This window comes from Enoplosus armatus, chromosome 15 (genome assembly GCF_043641665.1).
Source record: "Enoplosus armatus isolate fEnoArm2 chromosome 15, fEnoArm2.hap1, whole genome shotgun sequence".
NCBI classification, from domain to species: Eukaryota; Metazoa; Chordata; class Actinopteri; order Centrarchiformes; family Enoplosidae; genus Enoplosus; species Enoplosus armatus.
This window is the reverse complement of record NC_092194.1, coordinates 19,688,927-19,707,303: the sequence shown is the minus strand read 5'-3', so window position 1 is coordinate 19,707,303 and position 18,377 is coordinate 19,688,927. Positions and strand designations below refer to the sequence as shown.

The window sequence follows — 18,377 nt, the reverse complement described above, 5'->3', positions numbered from 1 at the left end:
GGTGAATCAATTGTAACCAATATTAACTTTCAGTTTGATTGTTACAGCATCTCAAATGTGAGGATTTTATGTCATTGTAAATTAAATACCTTTTGAAATAGTAATCTTTATAATCATTATATAAATAAGGAATAGATGCAACATCTATTCCTTATTTATATAATGTTAGAGCTGCAACAATTAGTCATTTAATCGATTACTCGATTGTTTGGTCCAGGCCTGGTTCATGTGTGGCTCAGTATTATTGTGGTGATCCAGTGATCTCCAGTTATCGTTTAATGCAGGCTTGCTCTCATCTAACTCAGTGTCTATCATGACCTTCATCACAGACGACTGACAACTGAAATCTTCAGGTCCATCCAAGAAAGTCAATAGAATTTGAAATGGGAAAAGAATGAGGAACTGGGTAATATCCTGCCCCGAGCGCTGTGTGAAGACGTGTTCTTGTGTGACTTTCAAACTAGACTTATCGAGCTATTCTTCTTCTTCTTCTTCTTTTGTAATCCCCACCACACTCTCCCACACCCACACCGCCGGCTCGATCACTTCAAATAGACACTCTCCTCATCGACTATCAGTTCACCTTCAGCCTGTCGCAGGAGGACGACCGCTACTACACCGCCATCAACTTCGTGGCCACACCTGAGGAGGTATGTCTCTGACAGTGAACGCCCGCCGTCTCAGCAGCTGTCCCTTTTTATTAGGATTAAACATTGTGTAGACAGCACCAGATGATGATGACGATGGTGGTGATTGTGGCTGTTTTTTTCCTCATTATCAAACAACTAAGTTTCCTCTGAACATGTCACTTTCCTGTTAAATGTGGAATGAACATTTTCCAAACTCAGGAGGGAGCATTTCATCCTCTTCTAATTTGGAGATACATGCTTTTCGTTGGACAGACACAAGCATAGATGAACACACTTAATTAGCTCCACACTAAAGGAAACACTCAGACACTCAAAATGCTTGAGTATATTGTTTTAAAAAGCAATGAGAGAGACTTCAATTTTAAAGGAAGAACAAGCACCAACCATAATGATGGGAGCAACTCTTCCCGGCATTATGTCATAATAGTATAATTCAGAAAGTCCCATTAAGAGTGAGTTCTTCTTATCAACCTAATGAACAAATGAAGAAAAAAACAGACCACTGTCTTGTCAGTGAAAGTCAGTCTGCCACTGATGAGCACAGACATTAATCACGTCAGACTGAAGTGTGATGTCGTAGCGTGAACTCCACTCGTCACGCAGATGTTTTCCCTGCAAACGAAAACTTGCCCGGTCCTGTTTACCTGGGCTGCAGCATCTGGAGCCGGAAACTGAAGCACAAGGATCTGATTATGTACTCCAGATGGTGCTTTTCCCCTGACAAAACTTTTACCAAACGGTAACAAACGCAGAGCTGCGATCCCTTTGTCAGCTACAGGTGTGCAAAAATAGAGTCACAGGAATTCTGATTATGCTCTTGCTCCTGTAATTTTTATAATTGTATATCCTGTAGAAATTTAACTGACCTCAGATCAGGCAAAACTTGGTGACTGGAGACGCTCTGGATGATGATGTGGTGTTTTAACAGTGAGCTAAACAAGAAAAGACGCTATAGAATTAAATAAATAAATAACTGTCTACATTACACTTGTTTAATAATAAATTAAGAACATATTTAGAATTTTCCCACTAGAGCCTCTTCAAATATTCATCTCCACTAAAGCTATTTAGATGATTATTAGCAAACGCTGCCATCAATCTGTAAGTAAACATTAATTAGGCCTAAATTTATACCTACTTGACGCTATCAAAGCTGACATCACTGACAGTATTTTAATACGTATCATTTTCATCATTGACTCTTGTTCAAACATTTGTTTTGCTAATTGAGCTACCATTAGCTGTGCAAATGTGCTCCAGTCTGCGATACAGTAAGTGTTTGTACAGCTGCAGACTGGTAGAGGGGGTGAAAAAAACCGCTCTGCTCAGCATTTACAGTAAAGCAGAGGGGCTGCGCTTCTCCTCTTTTGAATCTGGTTCAGCCGTCTCCACTGCTGATATGTGGGACTCGAAGGAATATGATGATGATGATGATGATGGTGATGGTGACTGCGTGTTTTCTGTGTCCTCTCTACCTCCTCAGCCAAACCGGGATCTAGACATGTTCATAAATGCCTCAAAGAACTTCAACCTGAACATAACCTGGGCCACGAGCTTCACCGGTAGGTCTCAACAAGCCCCCCCCCCTGGTAGAGCTGAAACAATCAGACTATAACTGAAAGTCCTCCATCAAGCCAAAATGCCAAACCCACCCTTCATGTAGCTTCTCAAATGTGAGGAAGAGCTGCTTTTTCTTTGTTTTGCATCACTGTCATTTGAAGATCCTTAAATACTGAGATTAGATTCTGTGTTTTTGCTTAGTGTAGGATGCAACAGGTAACAGGCTGGTTATATGTGTGCAAAATCCTTAATTTGAAGCTGATGGTTCTTGTTTACGTTCTCGGGGTACAGAGACAAACCAGTATATAAAATACTTCATGTCCTTCCTCTTCCGTCCTCATTATCTTTTCTCTTGTTTCCCTCCTTGATCTCTGTCCCTCTTCGTCTTCTTCGTCGTCTTCTTCTTTCTGTCCTTCAGCAGGCACCCAGACCGGGGAGGAGATCCCCATCGTCTCTCGGAGCAACATCAAGGAGTTCAAAGACAGCTTCTCCAACGAGAACTTTGATTTCCGCAACAGCCCAAACATAACGTTCTTTGTCTACGTCAGCAACTTCACGTGGCCCATAAAGATCCAGGTAAGCTTCACTGCAGCGCAACAAAAACACAACTTGTACACTTTGATATAAAGTTAGACGTAGTTTGTGCTACAGTATAACAATCTGACAATGTCGTCAAGCTGCACCAGATGGGACGGACACATGTTACTGCATTTTAAACCAGCTTACATTTTGAGGAACACCACAGACCATCGCAGAGCATTTAAACCTGCTGAAATGATGATTGTTATCGTCCAATATTCAAGCTCCACTATATTTATGCAATATATTATATATAAATATATTTATATTACGTTTTGTCAGAGGAGCAACTCATTCCCAGTCGTGATGCTTTAGATTCATCTCAACAGGCCAAATGTAATGCTGACAGACAGAATGACAACGAAGGATCAGCTTCCACTGACTGATATGTTGAAAGCTGACTGGTTAGATGTGATGCTTGAAATCTATAAACGAGAGGCTTTGTGCTTTGACAGCATGGGAATAAAATGTGACAGAAGTGGAAAGTGGGAATGACTCGCCATTATATGAACAAAAAGGGAGAAATGTGGGAGAAATGATCTTTAACAAAAGGTTCGAACAGTTGTATCATATGCGCCATATACACCATTCGGGTCTGCTAATCTGGAATATGCAGCTTTAAAGCCAAGTCATGTTGCTTCTTCAGGTAATAAACCTTTCAAGAGAAGCAAGACTTAATAAGAGCATAGAATATGATAAAAGATTTACTCAAGTAGAACATGAGTACAAACTGTATCGGTGCTGCTTGTACTGAGGATTTATGTATTTATGCACTTTGAATGAAACTGTCTATAAAATGGCACATGTCAGGTCCTAATGTGCTTTCATGTGCAAAGTTATCCCATATTTGACTTGCGTGTATGTATGTAAATAAATACCCACTTACTGATACACTTATAGCCCCGCATATTTTGGATCAAAGTGCAGAAAAAACATGCGGTCAGCTTTCACTGTGACTGGCCAGCTTGTCTGATTCACAAGCCACTTTTCTACTCAATAAACCAAAACGTTGGCTGGTAAAATGGCAAAATGTAAATGTTGGCAGTCGCCAGTGAAATGTGGTCAGTTGCAGGAAAAACAAGTTTCCTGTGTTTGGTGGTGCAGGAGCTTTTCCTCCAGTGTTGATGTGGCTGCTTGGCGGTAGCCGTGAATGGGGCTCTGTCTCTGCCCGCCTGGTAGCCGGCGGTGTGTGTTTATGCAGCCGAGCTACGATCCCCGCTGCCATGTGGACGGCCGGTGGACAGAAAGCTGTCTCTCAATAGTGCGTCAGCAGCAAAGTGGCGTCACCGTAATGTTGCTGTTTAATGCCTGTAATTTGCAACAGGATGGAAGTGGATTCATTTCAGTCAGTTTGTACAAAATGTGGATTTTTTCAAAGTAAAAAAAACACAAAAAAAGATATTCTGTCTGTTCATACACACATTACTAAGTAGTGACAGTTTATGTCATGGTCATGGAAGAAACCTCTTTCTGATTGGCTAGCAGATATCCCTAAAAACCATACTGAGATGTTATTCTGGACGGTTTAATATACAATTCAATATTCTATGTGCAGTTGAGAGTTTATGAGGTAGTAGTGGAAATAAAGGCCGTTTGATTTGATAAGGCGTGAGTTCAGATAGTACCAACAGATCTCAGTACCTTTTTGAAAAAGCACTTTTTAATTCAGTTAAGTTAATGAAATTGTTGACATTTGATCAGGTCTAACGCTGATCACACAACTTCCCGACTCATCGAACAGAAAGCTCCCCACGTAGCTTTGTATCTACATGCTTACACGTGTAGCTGTTTGTTAAAGCAGCTTTTCAGAGTTTTTATCATACATGTACATGCATAGTTAGTACATGGGTGTTTTTGCGGCGTGAGGATAGTTTGATGCAGTGAATGAATGCGCTGCCAGGATTGGCTGGTGCTGGTTTGGGAGCGGGAGGTGCTCTGGGCCTGGCTTTTTGTGCAGCCTGGCCCGCCTGTGTGCCTCCCCGATCACTTCTGGAAGTGATTTGACTGGTTGCCCCCCCCCCCCCCCCCCCCTGCAAGCTCCTTCCCCCTGCCCTCCTCCTGAAGGGCAGAAAAACCCTGCCTCCGTCTTCCATCTCCTGCCTTGTGAGGCCTTTAGTTCTCTCAGCTTCAGAACTCAGCTGCTGCCAGTCAGCCTCAGGAGGTCTCCAGAGCAGCTCCACCACAGAACAGAGAGCCTAGCTGAGTTGAGAGAGCCTTCCCCCCTCCCAGCCTCCTCTGGTCCACCTCACCTTCTGTCTTAGTGGGTGGGATCACATAGAAGATCTCCCCTGTCCTTCAAACTAAAGCGCGCAGGTCTGCTAGCGTGTCATTTTTCTTCCTTGCACTCATGGAGCTTTACCTTCGTCAGCGAGGTAAAATTTTTCCGCTTGTTACTCTTTTTCTGCCACTGCTCCTCGTCTCAAAATATATATTTTTTAACATTTCTTCTTAATAATTTCTTCGTTTTTTTCTTTTGTTGCCTTTTCTTACTCTCCTCGCCGTCAGTTGTCTACTGCAGTGTGGCAATCGGATGTGTGTGTGTGTGTAGGCGGTTGGTCCTCCAGTGTTGGCAGGCAGCGATCGGAGTGTTGGAAAGCGGTTCATAAACAGCAGCCGAGAAAGAGCGAGGGCAAAGTGGAATGTTAAGTTGAAACACATGCTGCATTCAGAGTGGGCTGTGTGCAAGCTAAGCCCTCTCTTCCCCGGCTTTAGTGTGCAGCTATACAGAGCTCGCTCTCTCTCTCTCTCTCTCCCCCCTCAAGGTTGCTTCTGTTTGCTTTCACGTGGTCAAAGTAGCGTTAGAACAGCGTGCATACCATATGCAAAGACGGTTTGTTTTCGGACTCCACTTGTTGCACTCGCCACCCAATCTGTTGCACTGAATCAGCAGCACACGTTCTTTTACCCCCCAAAACTGGACAGTTTTTCCACCCAGTGTGTATCAGATGAAATATACAAAACGTCTGAAAAGCACAGATGTCAGACTGCAGAGAAAAACACATTGATATTGTCATTGTGACCCTCCCAAAAAACGTGATCTTTTACAAAGGTCAAAGTGGATTCTGTGACGACTTCATCACCGTTGAGCAGCTCAGATCATCAAAGCAAAATCAATTGCAGAGATTAGTCAGCGAGGACTTCTCCCACCCCTCTTTTTTTTTTTTTTTCCTGCTTGATGAAGAATAGATCTGAATTTAATGATGTTTGTAATGAAACGCAAATCCCAGACTAATTACATTAAAGAGCTGTGATCTCCTGTTCCGTGCCTTAGTGAACATGTCATGATATGGTAGAGATTAGAACAGCCTCCAATTTAATACCCCGCTGTGGAGTAGCAGCAGCTGTAGCTATCAGCTGGCTGGGCCACTTTGCGTATCTGTGTGGACTCGTGTAGTGTGTATCTGGGCCATGCATGGCTGCCTGATGTGTGCGTCTTGATATTGATCACAGAGAGGTTAGAAAACAGGCACCGAGCGGCTTTGCCAGCTTGTAACAGTGGCGGGTGCAACCTGAAATCAGCCAGCTACTTATTATTTAAACAGCGAATTCGACTTAATGCAAACAAATTAAAGAATACTCTGCACATTAATAAACAAAGAAAATGTATAAAGATAGGTTGTTTTACCTTAATTAAAAGTAATTAAATAAATAAGATTTTAAAATATTGAAAATTGAAATTTTTGACCTGATGATGACACGAGATGAAGTTACTACATTTTCTCCTGAGGGGGCCACGAATGTCTGCACCATCTTTCATGGCAATCCCTCCAATAGTTGTCGGGGCATTTCACTAATGAACAAAACTGAACCTCAGGGTGGGGCCAGAGAAAACGTCAGAGGATCACCAAAGTTAGCAGGATACGTCATCTGGAAACCATGAATGTACAAAATCAAATGCAATCCATCCAATAGTGGTTGAGACAGTTCAGTCTGGACCAATGTGGCGGACGGACAGACGGATATTACCATCCGTACAGCCACAATGCCAGCTAAAACTATTTAGAAACATGCACAGAAGTATCTCACGTGCACATAATCCAGCTCCACCATATTTCATGTTCCTTTGCTTTTTCTGTAGAACCTGTTGAGCAGCCCTCTCACGCTGATAACGACACTTTCCTTCAAAACTTCCAGTATAGTTCAAGCGGCTGTCAGAAGCCATTAAAGGCAGAATATTTCCAGCTCTAATGCCCGGCGGCAGGCTAACAGGCTCTGCTGCCAGATCCTTTGCGGCCCCTAAAGAGTCACCCTCTGCTGGGCACATAACGAGAGTGTCACCCGGGCCTCCCGCCGCCACTGCCAGCCTGCCTCTTGGTGACAGAGCACCGCACACGACTGACACCTGAGATTAGCCGCTAGAATAACTGTTATCGCACATCTTCTCAGCGAGACAGCCTGCTTGTACTTTTCAAAATGGCGTTGTGCAGTGATGACTGACGCTGAAGCCCCTATCGTTGCTTTTTCTCGTGTTGGGGAAGATTGCGCTGTTCTTGAAGTGGGTATTATGTCATCAGAGAGACATTAATGTCTCATTAATCACAGAGTGAGTTAGATGGCTTTGTTAGGCTGCTGTCACAAAGCGATCCGGGTTTCAGTACCCCGGCTGACAAGCCTTCTTTGATGATTCTAAACTTTGCTTTTAAAAGAATCCCCGCCGCTCACAGTTTCATACAATCTCCGGTAGTTTTTCTTTAATCCTTTCATTTTTACCTCCCATTTACATTCATGAGCACAAGAAGGAAAATATTCCCTCCAAACGATTTCCTCGTAATTGCAAGTACCTGATTGGCGTCTTAGAAACTCTATGGAATAATTTCCAAAAATGGCTCTGTAGTGCTTTGTGAAGATTTTTTTTTAATCCTTCTTACGTTGGAGAAGCACTGAGGAAGTGAGCAGAATGTGGAGCTGCTGAATATTTTGGATTGTAATGTCAAAATTACATATTGTCAAAAAGTGAATGTGAAATATTAGAAGAAATGTTGTTGTTCTGGCTGTTCACCTCACACATTTTTATCTTAACTCACTGCCATATTTTCTGTGCCCCCCAGTTAAGAATTGTGCTAAAGCAATGAGCAGATCAATTCATCAGTTTCACTGTTTTGATGATGATGAAGTCATTTGCTAAGCCAAATTACACACACCTGCTGGTTCCAGCCTGCTCTCTGTGTCATATCACTATATATATTGGGTGAATTGAGTATTGAACCATTAGTTGGATATAACAAGCAAGCTTCAGACCTCAACTTAAGCTTTGCAGACTTGTGATAGTCATTCTTTACTATTTTAAAGCCTCATTGAGGTTCTTTTTCAAGACTGTACTGGCCAAGAAAGTCAGCGACAATATTGAGCTACGGACAAACATCATGGGACGAATAGCACAACGTCTTAAAATCAGAATTAAACAGAAATGCGATTATAAAATCATGAATAACATTTCTAATACACTCCTGATTTCATCCTTAAAACGACCTAGACGGTACCTTTTTTAAAACAACTGTCAAAACCATAAAAATAAGTAAGACCAATCTGAAACTTAATGAGACGAACAGATCGAGATTCATTGCTCAGTCATTAATGGCACGTTTGTGCCCTGATCGACGTGAGACACTTGATCTTGGCAGCGTTAAGTGCCGTGCCACATCTGCTGTGCTAGCCTGGCACCTACACATCAAACCAGTCCTACGCTGCTGACATCTTTTTAAAAGTTTTCTCTGGGTGTGTTGGCACCCTGAACTTCCCTTCAGTGTTCAACAGTCTGTAGGAAAATGATCACACTGAGGATTCGGCGCTCAACAGTAATCAACAGCAACACATTAGCGAGCCAGATGGTGCTGACTGCACAAGTCAATGAGACCCCGGGCCGTTCGCAAAACACCCCCCCCCCCCGTCATCTCCGCACAGAGGCCAGTGCCTTTGGCCCTGTGGCGTTCGTGTGTAAAGTCACTGTAGATTTATACACACTCTCACCCATCAAGTTTTTCTATGCATGTATTGTAATTCTTGATCACATATTAAGTATTCATAGACTAATCTGACATCCACACTGCTGGGTTTCCCGGCTTTTGTCTTTTTTTTCTTTTTTTTTCCCCTCTTCTTCTTCCTCCTGCTCCTTTTTCTTCCGCTGGAATTGTATGCAAATCCCTGCTTTGCCGGGGAATAATAAGCAGGAGCGGCGATAAGTTCTGGTCCAAGGTGTCACCTCTGAGAAAAGACGTGTGAGGGGAATTCTGCTGCGGGCGGGAGGCACAGTACCCCGCTGTCGCCAGAGAGAGGCAGTGTTGTGTTGTTGCAGGAATGTTCATTGTGAGGCATTTTCAGGGGAGGGGGTGGGCATAAGTGTAGAGAGGAGGAGGGGGTGGAGGTGGAGGTGGAGGAGGGGGTGGGGAGGTGGTACGACACTGCCAGTGTTACCCCTGGCAACCTTGATTAAGACAGGATGTCGTTGGTACAATTGCTCTTGTGATGATTACATAGTGAATATTTCTGCCCACATGTGCAGGAATTAGTTTTTCCTTTTTTTTTTTTTTTTTTTTTGCAGTCTGTGGGCAGCTGAGAGGCCCGGCTGCTGCTGTGTTGTCGCTTTGACAGGCGTGCAGTCTGAAACACAGATAAGCAGACAGACTGGGAACCTCCCAGTAGCTGTGATCGCCATAAGGAAGGAAAAACCCCTGGAAATCCCTTATCTCGAGACTGTGATTTAACTTGTGAACCACTAGAAATATGCGCAGTACGAAATATACAGTACGGATAAAGGCACAGTTGTTGTCAACCTAGTTTAAATATACACACATGATCCACAGTACACAACACACATATGCACTGCCTGCCTTCGTGAGCAGAGGCAGCATTATCTCTGCTGCTCGTTCGTGTGCCTTTTGTCAGATCTACAAGGTCGACTCCAGTCCAAAGCTTGCATGTTTATGAATGTATAATGCTGATCCTTTTGTTTTAAACTCGCCCTCATTAATGCAGATTTCTGATTCTGTCTTTTGTCCTTTCTCTCCCTTTTGTAGATCGCCTTCTCCCAGCACAGTAACTTCATGGATCTGGTGCAGTTCTTTGTCACGTTCTTCAGGTGAGCAGCTCTCCTCTTCCCGTCTGTCAATTCGCTTACTCCTAACCACAGACGTGTTGGTGTTAAAGTGGCAGCAGTCGCCTTCGACGTCTGTGTGTGTGTGTGTGTGTGTGTGTGTGTGTGTGTGTGTGTGTGTGTGTGTGTGTGTGATGCCGTGTGAACCACAGTGATGGATCACCAAAGCTGCTCTGCTGTGCCCGTGCAGCAGCCATTACTATGAAGAAGTGCTGCAGCTCACTGGTATAAAGGCGCTGGTTAGCTGTCAGCTCTCACAGGCAAATGTCCCACTCTCTTCTTTCATTCACCCACATCATGCACACACAGACTCTTACGTCTGTGAGGAGCGGCTCCGGCTCAGCAGGTAAAGCGGGTCGTCCACTGAACACAGGGTTGGCGTTGGTTCGATCCCCTCCTCCCGTCCTTGTGTCGAACACGCTGAACCCCAAATTGCTCCCAACTGGTTGTCCAGCACGCTGCGCGGTAGCTGCTGTATGTATATGTATTTTTTCTATATAAATGCCATCTCTGTGGTCTACCAAGTAATAAGGAAAATGGAGGTCTACCAGAAATCTAACCGCTCTGAAATATGTGTTAACTTGGACATTTGTTCGCATTTAATTCAGCAGCATCCACTGCATGTTTTTTCAGCCACAAGGCAACATAAAAACTCACAACCCTGGTGTATATAAAACTATGTAAGGCTGCCATGGCTAATGTGTTGGCAAAAAGAAAAGATTTACACAGTGCAGACGCAGAGCAATATTATCATCCTAAATAACAATGAGCTAAAAGAGCCGAAATTTCAGCGTAGAACAGCAAATAATAATTTATGATAATTTATTTGCTGTTAACTTTCATACAGAAAATGCAGCTCAGTGCTTTACAAAATAAAAGAGCAGACAATTTACAACAGTTAAAATATGTCCATACATTTAAAAAGAGGAGAGAGGAACAATAAATAGTTAAAGAGTTTAATAAGAGTAACCCCTTTCACCTTACACAGTCATGTGATTCATTATTAATATGTGTTTTTCAGAGTTTTAGACGCCTGCAGAACATTCAAAAACATCGTCGGGAAGAATGAATGAAAGCTTTTCCCTTAAATTTGGATGTGGTTGGGTGTAGTCAGAAGTGTGCTCTGTGGCACCTGTGACCACGCCCAACAGTGATGTCACGCTGTATTGACACACCCCGGAGTACACTCTTACATCACTGGCGGAAGATGAGACGTTAAACCACTGAAGTTTAACATGTATGACAGCAACACGTGTACAGTATATTCTGTATCTGCTTATACAACAGCGAGTCAAACATTCAAAGAATCCGTATGATGGAAAGCAGATGGATGACTCGCCCTGACATACAGTTTCTGGTATCTTTGGATCATGACGAGAATCCAGAATACATTTCTGAAGGATTCTTGGCAGAGCGACGCGCTGCTTTGTATTGTTGGAGACACTGGTTTTTGCTGGCAGGGCTGAACACTCGTGCATGTGCTGCCCTGCGTTCTACTTCTTCAGGAACTGCTGTAATGTGTTATCGATTTAAAAAATGAGAGGGACCAAAAATTGGGTGGACAAGTGTGTTCCTTGCATGCTCGACTGAATGTGTGTGTGTTTTTTTTCCTCCTGTGTATCCTGTAAGTGTGTTTGTGTGAGTCGACAACCCAGGGGAGAATCGTAGGACCTTTTTATGTATGTGTGCTCTCCAAATTGCTCTGAAGAATCGCTGGCTGTTCCAAGTCATACTGCTCGTATTGATCCAGCAGCCATCTACAGGCGGGGAGATTTGATAGGGCTGATCGTTTTGCCACCAGCCCTTTGCCAATACAGTGATGTTCAATAACCGTATGTTTCAGCATCGGCTGAATAAATCACCCTCCACACTGAGGTATATTTTGGATGGTATTCGGCTTTAAACGCTGTGGTGCTGTTTCACACCTCACTCCCTTTGCATACAAATGCCGACCCTGCAGTTACTCGCTCATGATGCTCGTATGTTTATACACATGCGTCAGCATCTGAATGTTTGCATGTCAGCATTCGAAGCATGCAATCTGCACCTGCTGTGTGCAGGAAGCAGGCATCGCAGCAAACATAACACCCCCCCCCGCACTGTGTTGCTCGCTCCATCTCTCTCTTTACCTTCTCCCTGTTTTTTTTAAATCACCTCTCCTCCTTCCTTTTCCATCGCTGGGTCACCGTTTCTCCCCTCTGTTCCCTTTTCTATCCCAGCTTCTCTCCCGTCCTCCCTCTTTCCCTCACCCTCCTGCTCTCCTCGTCTTGTTCTCCCTCTGCTTCCCTCCCTTTGTCTTTCTCCCTCTTTCCATCCTCTTCCTCCCTCCCGCCCTCCCTTCTCCATTTTCTTTCCTCCCAGCCTCCCACCACTCCCCCCCTGACTTGCTCTTAATCCCACAGCTCAGTCTTTTTTCTGATGTGTGTGCTGCCTGCCACTGATTCAGCACAGATGAGTAGAGACCTAAAGTTAGCGAGCTCGCAGCCTTGTCCCTGTTTGCTTCTGGTTCTTTGGGCGCAGCATTGTTTGTGTTGCGGGGGAGGAGAGGGATGCTAATTAACGTTGAAATTGTTTGCTCTTCTTCACTCCAAGTTTCTCTATGTCTTAATCTCACTCTCTTTCTCTCTGGTCTTTCTCTCTCGGTGCCATGTTCCCTGTGGGGACAGATGAAGGTGGTGCCACCCCGTTATCTGCAGCGCCAGCAAAGATACCCCCACAAGCATTCTCCAGCCACAAAGCAGATGCTTTAAACACCAACGTTAACCACAATAACATACATTCACACATCCAGCTGTTCAGCAGCTTCTCACCTTGGACTCGTCATGTTGAATCATGGCTTGTAAAAGTGAATTAACACTTTAAAACCAGTCCCTAACATTCATGGAAAACTTTTTCATAAATATTTTACAAATTGAATGTTGTCTCTAGTTGTGCAAATTTAATGTTTTCTTCCAGGCCTGGAAAAGCCCTGGAGAATGTGAAATTTCCAACACATTTTTGGAAATGCAATGAAAATGTAGTCTTGAGCTCTTTTTTTTTTTTTTTTTTTTCCACTCAAGCTGTCATGTTTTTAATTGAAAACTTGGCTGCCGCTAAAGCAAGCAGCCTTTGAAGTAATAGTGACCTGAATGACAAATTTCTTGGCTACATAAGTCAAACTGCTGGATGGAGGAACCTAAAAGAGCTATCATGGAATACAGCTTCTTTAACATCGCACGCTGGGACATATTTGTCATGGAAATATTACTGCAGTTGTGGCTATTTTTCAAGTCTGACTTTATACATCGTCTAGCCTGCATTGTTCTCTCCCAACTAGTTGTGAGTTCCTTTTTAAAAGAAGTTAGTTTGTTTATGTTTTTTGAATAGTTTATCTTGTTTATGAAGCCAGTGTTCAGCAGTGGTTCAGCAGGGGTGCATATGAAAGTGGGACTTAACCTACAGAGGTTACATCAGTGTGTGTGTGTCTTGGAGAATTAATGGTACTCGAATATATAATTAACAAAATTACATAAGAACGCTTTAATGTCCTATTCAGCCAAGTATTCATATTTCAGTGTAGCAGTGAGTTCTGCAGAATAAACCAGTTTACAGCAGTGTGGGCAAAACAAGAGAGACATGATGTTTTGATGTAACTGTAATCCTGGAAAAACAAGGTCGAGGCACGATGATAAAACTGTCAGGTTTTTGAGGCAACATTCAGCTCCTCTAACCTGCAGCGGGATCCCACTTCTTTGTTGTGAGACCTGTGTTTATTTTTTATTTTTGATGGAAACATCAAAGTAACGGAAGAAAAAGAGTTTCTGAACTATTCTTCTAGATCGCTGACCACGTGTTGGCCCGCTGTGGTGTTTACTTCTTAAAAAACTTGACTTAACCTTCTAATGGTCGGCGTGGCTCTGATGCCCGATGTCCCAGAAAATCCTGCTTCCCCCGAGAGTGTACGTCCCCGCTACATCTGTGCGGCTCTGCAGCTAATATTAAAATAACCCATGCTTTCTGGTGAGCACTTACATCCAACACAAGTGCTTACATATATTTTTAGTACAGGACTGGTCCGAGTGGGAAGTGAAGCCCTGATGTTGGCAGCGTTCACAGTCACTGGTCAGATACTTGAGTCTGTTTCTTCATACTCTAAAGAAAAGGTTCTGATTCAAGTCTAATTTAATACAATACTCACTGCCATGTGTACGTTGAAAGAGTCTCCGTACTGACCGGGAAGCGAAATCTTTGTGGCGCGACTGCACTGTAAGGAAATGCACAGACGTCTGTCTATAGAGAAGGGATGAACATATTATTAAAAGCACAGAGCGCCACATGAATCTCTTTCACTGACAACATAACTGTGGAACATTAATGTCCGCGGACCCTCACAGAGCTCATGTGAATCAGCCTCAACACCCTTCGAAAAATGTCATCCTGTTTGAGATTAATTATTAAAATTTAAAACACATTTAAAAATCTTAATTCACCTCACTTTGCAGCGTGTTATCACGGTTGTGTATTTAAGATGATTAGTGATTTATACTGGTTTGCCGGCTGTTTGAACAGAGGGGAGATGTAATTTGTTCGGGGCGGAGGCATTAAAAGAAGGGGGACCAGCAGGCTGCCCGCCCTGGGCCAAGTCTGGGTGGCGTGTGGGTGGCTGGGAGTTGATGATATGAATGAATCACCCTGCTGCCATCAAGCCGACTTAAATTCTTAAATTCCTCTGAGAGAGAGAGAGACAACTTTGACTCAGACGTACTTCTTCAGTCTGTTCTACCCGTCAGGAGTTCTTTACCCCTTTGTTTATAATATTTCTATTTATGTTCAGCTTGGATTTCGAGCATCTAAGCGTTCATCGTCAAAATCTGCTCGACAATGGTTCCTAATCACTCTCAGACCCTGAGTACCACCATCACCATCAACATGCAGCAGAAAGTGGGCCGCAGTGTTTTTCCACTCGCTGACCGTGTTCTGAACAATTTACCTTGTTACAGCAGAGAGGTGATTAGTGTCGTCTCTCACAGGTCCCTCGGCTCGGCATGCTGGCCGTGTACGTTGCTCTCCTCCTCTCTCCACCCCCCACCCCCCCCACTGTCAACTCACCCTCCGCTTCCACTCCCCATCCTCCCCAGCAGGGCCTTTAACCCCTTGTACTGAGGATCCTTTGCTTTTCACCACTGGGTCTTTGCTCAGTGTGTCCCAGTTATACAACACCACCTCTGCACTATCCTCTCCGCTTTTCTTTTCTCATTTTTATTTTCTCAAATACCAAACAATGTACGTAATCACTTACAAACTTAACCCATCTGAAATAATTTGTGTCAAAACAGCAGCCAGCTAATTAGCTAGAGATCATTAGAAGGCACCGAAAAACTGAGCATTTGATTCGGCAGCACGGGCGTTAGTTCACCATCCAACTGTCAAAACCCTAAAAACTTCAGCCCTCATTTAGCCCTCGCTTTGGTGTGTGTTTTTTTTGTTTTTGAGATATCCGCCTGTGATACTTCTGTCTCCGACAAGTACTACAGTGGAGGAAAAGGATATTTTTTTGTGTATGTGTGTAATTGTATTTGGTTAATTGAAAAAATATATATGGGAAAACTCAACAGCAGCATGTCGTCTTAGAAACAATGCCTCAGTTACGATGCATAATCCATGGACCTCAATGTGAACTGTTATTAAAGGAACTATTTTACAATTTCTTTGGCATTTTGGTGTACCGGCCCTTTAAATTGACACTATATGAAAGCGCTGACACTGACTTTGCTGTCGGGTCCAGCAGGTACTGGTCCTTCGAGAACTGGTCTAGAATTGAGAGAAGGACAGCACTCCAGTTAAATCATTTATTCATGGTCAGATGTTTTGAGCAGTTTGCAAGCTGGCAACAGTTGCAGCGTTTGCATCGGACAGCATTGATTGGAGTTCTGTACGTCTCCTGATTTTGCTTTTGAGGGTTCGGCAGCCCCCCGTTTACACATGATACACAAATGTTGATTTTATAATCTCACACACACACACACACACACACACACACAGTATGGGCTCTCTGTGTTGGTCCCAGGCTCTGAGGACAACATAGCGTCCACTCATGCATATTTTGGCAGCTGGAAGTGGCCTGCAACAGAACATAAATAATTCTGTTGTTGTGATCATCAGCTCACTATTCAGCCTCTTAAACACATCTGCAGGTTTAGACATTGGCACAGAAATTCTCAAACTCAGTCTTTTGTACACACACACACACACACACACACACACACACACACACACACACACACGGTCACACATGCATGCACTCAGAAACACTTCATTCAAACATAGGAGGCAGCTGGCCACTCAGTGGTGCTGTGTGCCCTCTGAGCTGTATGATTGTCCTTCAAACGCACACGCACACGCACACGCACACGCACACACACACACACACACACACACACACACACACACACACACACACCCCGACTGGCTCTTCTTCTTCTCTACTGTATCTTTAAATCTTCGGAGCGAGTGCACGCGTTGGGGTCGGCTCAATACAATCAATTCTAAATGTCAATTTAAATTGCAACCCGTTTACTAATGACTTTCCCAATTATTTCCCCGTGGTATTTGTTTTCAGTGGCTTCATTATCCAGCAGAGAGGTTTTCTGTCTTCAAATTGTAAAGAGATCCATCACTACGATTGGTCGGAAAGAAAGTGACATTGACCCCGACTGTAAGATGCGGTCTGTGGAGCGCGGGGGCTCGCCGTTTCCTCTCTTACATGTTTGTGTTTGTACACAAACGTCGGGCTGCATCAGCGTCACCAGCAGCGGTGACAGGATGGCTGATGGGTGATTGACAGCAGGACAGAGTGTGGGCGACTCCGCAGCACAAAAACATAAACCGTAGCTGTGATTTCATCAACTGTCAAGCAAATGTTATTCAAACTTTTGAAATGTTGTATAAACAGACTTCCAAATTTATATAAAAAAAGAGAGTTGAGTTGTGTTGGACAAATTGTCATTGTTCTTATTATTATCCATTGTTGGCCATATTTCATTCTCTGCGTCCAAAACTGGAACAAAAAGTGAATTTGTTTTATTCTCTGAAGCTTGATTGAAAGAAACTGAATCAATAATTTTAGCAATCGTTTACTATGTGTAGGATTTGAAAATGAAATTCCTGACTTTGGCAGTAATGGTATCAAAATGCATGCTATTCAAGAGCAACAGATCACTTTCCACTGGAATGTTCTCATTTTTCTGTGAGCAAAAGCTTTTGTCAACAGAATAACTTGAAAGACGATATAATTAGAGAATAGCAGAAGTCTACACATAGTGGACTGTTGAAGTCCTTTAGCAAGCAGAAAGGCTCAACGGTTTCTGGCTTCAGCTTCTCCAGTGTGAGAATTTTAATCTATGTAAATTCTTTGAAAAAGAAAATCTTTTGGATTTGGACCTTTGGTTGGACACAACATGACACCTCAGGCTCGAGGAAAAAAACTAGCTTAAACCGCTGTTTCCCAACAGGGACCTCATGTGATTAACATAATAGAAAAGAAAAAAACAAAACCTTGTTCTGTTACACAAAATTGAATTCAGTAAGTAGACCTTTATTAAAGACACAGTGGGTCTTAGCTGCAGAAGTGTTTGCAGCTCAGTCAGCAAAAACTTTGATTAGATCTCCGGAGGATGTGGTTGAGGTCTGATTTATTCATTTCTACCTCGTCCTCCTCCTCCTGATTTAACAACGCAGGTGAGGGAGATGTGGGTGGAGGACGGGACGATTTGATTTAAATCCCTCTCGTAGTTAAAACACACCCACATGTTCTGTTTCACTCTGAAATACATCCCATCCGAGGAGTTTTTAGGGTAAATCAGTTGGAACTGTTCACTGCAGGCGCTGATCACAAGCTGCAGCTAGTTGCTGGTTACTTGTTAGTTGCAGCTCTTCTCTTTTTTTATCTACTCTCTCTTTTCATACCATTAAAATGTGAAAGTCAACATTTGCATGGAAACCTAGCTGCTTTCTCACATCTACACTGTTTGCACATGATTTCTTTCAAACACACACTTACACTTGTGCACTCTGAGTGTAGTGTTTGCCCTCAGCTTGCTCCTTGTGGTTTTGACTGACAGCAGACGCTCTCTCTCTCTCTCTCTCTTTCTCCCCCCCCCCCCCCGAGACACCTGAGAAAGAGAGAGAGGCAGAGAGACACTCAACATACATTCAAACCCTGCCTGCCTGTCCTAAGGGGCCTCCCCGGGCACTCAGCAGGGGCTGCTGCCGGTGCTGCACCAGAATCTCCCCTCTCTCCTCCTCTCCGAGCTTTCTACTCCCGTCTCTTTCTCTCTGTGAATCTCTGCCTCCTCTTACTCTCTCCATCTTTATCTGAACCTTTGCTGCTGCATCGCTGCCTGTCGGTTTACCTCCCTGCCTTAGTTTGTCTTCTTGTGTTTTTGTTCTGTCTGCCTCTCATTGCTGCCCTCTTGCTCTCTTTTCCTTTTTCCACCACCTTCGGTCTTTCTCATTCCTTC

At 43.6% G+C, this 18,377-nt stretch overlaps 1 protein-coding gene across 1 annotated transcript in view; it reads left to right on the top strand.

The window, feature by feature from the left end:
* Positions 1-18,377, top strand: part of atrn (attractin) — a 103,381-nt gene that overhangs the window by 42,588 nt on the left and 42,416 nt on the right. The window contains exons 22-25 of the mRNA XM_070919909.1: positions 556-650; positions 2,134-2,212; positions 2,629-2,786; positions 9,803-9,864. Of these exons, the coding sequence (XP_070776010.1) occupies positions 556-650; positions 2,134-2,212; positions 2,629-2,786; positions 9,803-9,864 (394 nt within the window). The remainder of the gene's footprint in view (positions 1-555; positions 651-2,133; positions 2,213-2,628; positions 2,787-9,802; positions 9,865-18,377) is intronic.